The sequence below is a fragment of the Amblyomma americanum genome, chromosome 2 (assembly GCF_052857255.1).
Source record: "Amblyomma americanum isolate KBUSLIRL-KWMA chromosome 2, ASM5285725v1, whole genome shotgun sequence".
Taxonomy (NCBI): Eukaryota; Metazoa; Arthropoda; class Arachnida; order Ixodida; family Ixodidae; genus Amblyomma; species Amblyomma americanum.
Window position 1 is genome coordinate 146,395,746 of NC_135498.1, and position 6,000 is coordinate 146,401,745.

Below are 6,000 nucleotides of genomic sequence, written 5' to 3' on the forward strand. Positions count from 1 at the left end.
TGATTATGCTCTTTACCACGCAGTGCGAGTTCCAGCAGAACCCGGAGGACCCCTTTCTCAAGAGCCTTCGTAACACACTGATTGCTCGAGACGTGCCCATCGTGAGCCTAGCCGTGGCCTTTCCTTTCGTGAGAAAAATTGCGGGGTGGTTGCTGCCATACGTGTCCTACGGCAGGTTCTTCGTCCTCGTCGTCGACAGAGTGCGCCGTGTGATCCGACTGCGAAAGGCCCGTGAAGGGTGTGAAAAAAGAGAGCAAGGCCACACCGTGGACATGCTACACCTGATGCTTGACGCCCAGCGCAAGAGCAGGGAGATGATACACGGCAACCATGGTTTCTTTATGACCGACGATCACGTGGTCTCTAACTGTTTTATATCCCTGGGCGGTGGCTTCGAAACGACTTCACTAGCCCTGGCACTACTCATCGATGAGCTGGCTAGAAACCCACGCGAGCAAGACCAGCTCCTCGAAGAGCTCTCTTCTGCGTTCCCCGGTGTAGAGAACTCCTGCGAGATCAGTTATGATAAGCTTCAGAGGCTGAAGAGGCTGGACATGGTAGTCTCCGAAGGCCTGAGAAAGTATCCGCCGCTGGTTTTCTTCATCGCGAGGATGTGTTACCAGGACGTCGAAGTGGCGGGGAAAGTCCTGCCGGCTGGTACACGCCTGATTGTGCCTACTTGGAACATTCACCGCGATCCCGAGATGTGGCTGGATCCTGAAGTGTTCGACCCGGAGAGATTCTGTGATGACCGCAAAACAGAAAGGCACTCAGCTGCTTACATTCCCTTCGGCCTTGGACCCCGCGAGTGCATTGGAAAGAAGTTCGCGTTGCTGGAACTGAAGATGGCGCTTGCGAAACTACTGCTCAGGTACAAATTCAGCCTCAACAAGGAAAAGGAGCCCACAGTCAAATTCGACGTACCTCTCATAAGCATAAATCCGGTGAAGAATATTGTGCTTCAGGTTAAGCGCAGGTCCAATTGTACATGATCAGAACGTCTTCTTAATCATGGCTTGAGAGCTGCGGTCATCGAAAGCTAGCCTAATGTGCATTTCTTACTTTTAAGTATGCTTCATGTTTCATCTGGGTTTAACGTCCCGAAGCGACTTATGCTAAGAGAGACGCCGTAGTGAAGGGCTCTGGAAATTTCGACCACCTGGGGTTCTTCAACGGACACTGACATCGCACAGTACACTGGCCTCTAGAATTTCGCCTCCGTCGAAATTCGACTGCCGCGGCCGGGATCTAACCCGCGTCTTTCGGGCCAGCAGCCGAGCGCCATAACCACTCAGTCACCGCGGCGGCCCTCTCTTGCTTTTAAGTACAGCTACGGTATCTGAAATGGTAAGTTGACCACTGTGTCCCAGACTGACAACTTGTCTCTTCTCTTCGGCTTTAACAATGGTATGCAAGTAAAGTCAAGCAATAAAATATACGAGTTGCCTGAAGAAGCATCATTTATTTAATCATAAACTGACACACGCTCAAATGTTGTGATGCGAAGAACAGCGTAAGGATAATGTCCTTTTAGTCTTGCTTTTCCATCAGATGCTTTAGTATTTGATGCGCTTCCATTTGATCCCGTTTGAGGCTTCCCGTAGCCTGTAGGTTTGGGCAATTAATTTTGCATGGCTTTGCTGGCTTTATGGCTCGTTAATGATTTTGATGATTTTTCATTGGTTGCATTGTACTGATTTCGCCTTACGTGGCACGGCGCTTCGGATCAGCGGATGTCGAGTGCTCACTGGCACAATCCGCTGACGCGCGCTCATTTTCGCCGCAGTTTTCCGCCTCTTCGCACTCGCAGCCAGAGGTGGGCACCCTCACGACGGCGAGCCCTCATGACGGCGTCCTCACCTTCACCTCATTAGGATTTCACTGGGTGAGGGAGGGAAAGATGAAGTGTCTGAACGCGAGGGTGGTAGGCCGAACCCTATTCCGGGCTAACGTTTTTTGTCTGCCCAGCCCGTTATGAATTCAAGTTTTAAAGCGTTAGTTCTTAAAATGATGGTTCACCGGGAAGACGTAGTCTCTGTAGTCTGGAGGTACACGAGGCGAATACGAAAGACGGGGAGCCGCACGCCTTTTCCGTCGCCGTGATGTAGTACACCGCTGACAATGTTATGCCGAGAAAAGCGCTGTTCTAACTCAAAACTCGGCTTTGAAAAATTGTGTAAAGTCTTAGCTGAAACACTATATAGTGCGCTAACAAGGGTACACTGACCGGACCATCCGGGTGGCCGCCGGTTCAACGGGAACCGTGGTACCGCAGTCAGCATTTTCATTATCGGTCCCAAGTCTGTAAGATGATCAGAGTGTAGAGTAAAACCTGTATAAGTTATACCTAATAAGGCTGTTAATTCCCAAGTTCTAAGCCTCGTTTCCCGGAACGAAGTCGGATTTCAGCTCGGCGAGGTTGCAAAGAACTGGCTGCAGGGCAAAAAATTTCTTGTACGAAATTCTACTTTCAAATCAAAGCCTGTTGGCGGCGTTGGTGTGGAATTTTTTCATTCGCACTGTGAGCCTTTCAGTACGATCTTCTTTCTGTTTTCTAGCGGTGCCGCAATGTGGTGTGCAAAGCCAACCACTGTAGTCTTATCATGGAAATAAAGCAGCAGCTTAAAGCACTGTTGTACTCGAAACCGCAACCAACTTCTTGATTCCAAGCCTAAGCGTTAACCACCTAGGTCTGCATCATTGCTGGCTCCGCTCTTCATTGTACGATGTGCTAAACAAGTTGTACTGCTCCCCAAATAAGAGGAACGCGCAGCAAATTATGCGCAGTAAAATGCGCTGTAAAATATGGAGGCAGGGTCATTAGTCGTCTTGAGTGATAATCTTCTGGCCATCCTGCCTGTACAGTAAACAATGGTCAGCTGAGAAGCGATACCGTACACGAAGGTGCCACTACCTTATGTACGGTTTTTCGTGGATTTCATGCGAAAGCAGTGGGTTTTGTAGCGATAGCTACTTCACGGCAGCATTTCGAGCCTTCAGCGTGGCGGCGCCGCCACGGTCACGTGGTTTGTCACGTGGTGCGGAGCAGCTGCCGGCTGCACAGCGCCATGGCTGGTCACGTGGCCAACCACGTGGTTGGTCACGTGTTGCGGAGCAGCTGTTGCTGCCGGCGGCGCGGCACACCGGCAAAACCGAGCTGCAACAGCTGTGCGCATGCGCCGTGTCAACTTAGACATAGATGAAGAAGGAACGCCCAGCGAAACGGAGTGGCGAAAGTCTGGCTTTGGAATTCAACGAAGTGTCCCTGCTAAGGTGGCTGCACATCACTCCTGTGAAAAATCTCGCCATCCGCATAAATACGTTCCTTATATCAAGAGAACTGACTTCGCGCCATCTGAAGAAGCTCCCGAGGCTCATGCGCCGTCTGACAGGGTGTCAGTAAGCAAATGTCCTTCAGTCATCCCGGCAGCTGGACTGGGCTCCGAGGCTAGGTCTAGAGCCACCGGTGACGCGCTGGCAGAGGTGGCTTCGCCGGCGTCGGTCCCTGCTCCCGGTCCATCAGCGGCAGTACACATCCCGCCTTCTTCAAATGCACCTCAGCCCGGGAGCGATCTGCCCTCTGGGCGGAACTCGGCAATGGCTGCCCAACCTCCACTGCTGGATGGGGCTTCAACCGTGTAGAGTGAGGAGAAGAGCTCTCCAATGGACCTGTCTTCGGCACCTCCATCCGTGCCATCGGCTTCCCGCAGCTTTGAAAAGCGCCCATCAGGGGACACTGCGCAGGATTCGTCTTCTGCCAACTCCAGCTCACAAGGCAAGCGTTCCTGCCCAGCGTATGCCAAACAGGTGGCTATGCCGACATCGGGATCGGTATCGTATAAAGTGGCCATTAAAGCTCTGGGAGCCAAAAGCCTGACAGACATTCCGAACAGGATTCTTCAAGCCAACCTGAACGAGTGTCTTGGGACCAAAGGTTTTCGTGGCTTCACGTCTAGAACGAAATCTAATACCATCGCTGTGTGGCTCCCGACTTTGGCTGCTGTCGAGCGTCTGCAAACGCTCAAGTGCATATCGATTACAAGCGAGGTCTCGGTGCCGGTCCAGGTGTACCTAGTAGAAAGTTCGGACCTACAACGCTGTGTTGTTTACAACGTCGACGTTGCCGAAGACCAGACGACCCTCCAGCGTGAGCTGTACTGTCCAACCCACCGTGTCATGCAAGCGCGGTATATGGGAAAGGGGCGTTCGTGCATCGTCACACTACAGGGCCCACCAACTCTCTCAGAACGACTTTACTAGTATGGCTGTATTCTGCGGCCCCGCCCTTACAAACCGAGTGCTGTCTATTGCTACAGCTGTTTCAGACCTTGCCACATGCGCCGATCATGCCCTTTTGCAACGCAAGATGAGGCTCGGCCACAAGGTACACCGTCTTACAGGTGCGGACTTTGCAAGACTGACGACCACGAGATCACCTCTCCAATTTGCCCCACAAAACAGAAAGCAACTGAGAAGGTTCGGCGTGGGATCCGTAAGCAAGTGCCTCCGGTTGAAAACGGAGCCCCGATACAGACATCCAACAGGTTTGCGGCTCTTCAGTGGGATGAAGACGACTGGCCGGAGCTTTCTGAACCCAATCCACCTGCAGCCCCTGCCAAACCGTCGCACAGCGATAAAGTGCGCAAGGATCGCCGTCGCCTTCAAGCTACACAAAAGCACAGCATACAGGAACGTCTGCGTGAGGACATGGCAGCAGTTGACGACCAAATTGCACTCCTTTTAGCCGAGGTCTCCAAGTTTCTAAAACTGCGTCGCTGCCAATAAATGCTTCTCGTGTGCACATATCGGCTCCGCTTCCTGTACGTCTGTAACATGCCCGGGTTTGATATTGCACGTGAATAAAAACTAGTGTTGCACAACTGTTTCGTGCGATATTGACATTGCATGCGTTTATTCGTTCGCAAATGTAAAGTACACAGCGAGAACACCTAAATATAATCCAATAAAATTAACGGAAGCGTTTCGCCTACTTTATTAGAGAAAATTTTGCCGAAAAAGTACTTTATATGTATATAAAAGATATCTATCTACAACACAAGTTTCGTGCTTTCGTCGTAAGCACGGGATGTTCGAAACACGAAGTTAAGCTGAAATTCACAGCAGCTTTCGCGCAAGCGACAAGTGCTAAATGTGCAGCTTCTAGACAGAGACTCAAAACAAACCCTGAAACCTATAGTCAGCTGCCTCCATGACAGCTTGGTCGATTACAGCTGAACGAAAGCAAAAATGCAGTAGTCCTCTTGCCGATGTTGCGGGAGCGTTGCGGCTCGGCGGCACCCTCTCGACTTGCAGCGCTCCACGTGGCGGTCGTCGGCATTCATCGCTCGCGTTGCCACCAGGAAGGCAACGGTCGGCACTCTAGCCGGTATATTCTAAACACTATAGCCGTATGTCATATGCGTGGCCCACGAACGATCTTGAGCCGCCGTTGCCTAGCAATGCCGCAGCCGCGCTCCAACAGATGGCGCCACCGTAGTCACCGCTCGCTCCACCAGGAGCGGAATTACGGATCGCTCTTAATGGAAACTGTCTCAAAAACAGTTTCAATTGCCCCTCTCCTATTGGTTGACCGTCAGCGGCGACCATTTTGATTTTTGCGCCACTGGCTGATGTCGTAAACGTCCCAGAAGTGTTTATGTGTCTCACTTACTAATGCGAGCAGATTGAGACGATTTTTTGAGACAAAAAAGTAGTCTCAAAGCGTTTGAGACAGAAAATGGCGGCTGTTTACATCGTCGTATACGCGGGTGACCGCGCAAGCAGCGGTGTAGGCGGGTGCATGAAGACGTTACTTCGACGCTTCGACTTAGGAAGGAGACTGCGCAGTCGCTGTGCGACGAACTCGCCGTTGAACTGGTACATGGCTGGGAAGTGTGCGGGTGAGTGCGCTGTCAGTGGAGCGGCAGGTGCTGTACGTGCTGCGCTTCTTCGCCTCCGGCGGGTTTCACGGCACCGTTGGAAATGAAGAAAACGTCGCGA

General features: G+C 51.8%; 1 protein-coding gene across 3 annotated transcripts in view; it reads left to right on the forward strand.

Moving 5' to 3' along the window:
- The window catches only part of LOC144121873 (cytochrome P450 3A56-like), a 64,009-nt gene extending 62,567 nt beyond the window's left edge, over positions 1–1,442 (forward strand). For all 3 annotated transcript variants that reach the window (XM_077655293.1, XM_077655292.1, XM_077655294.1), the window contains exon 5: positions 24–1,442. In XM_077655293.1, the coding sequence (XP_077511419.1) occupies positions 24–992 (969 nt within the window). In that variant the 3' untranslated portion in view covers positions 993–1,442. The remainder of the gene's footprint in view (positions 1–23) is intronic.
- Positions 1,443–6,000: the final 4,558 nt, after the last annotated feature.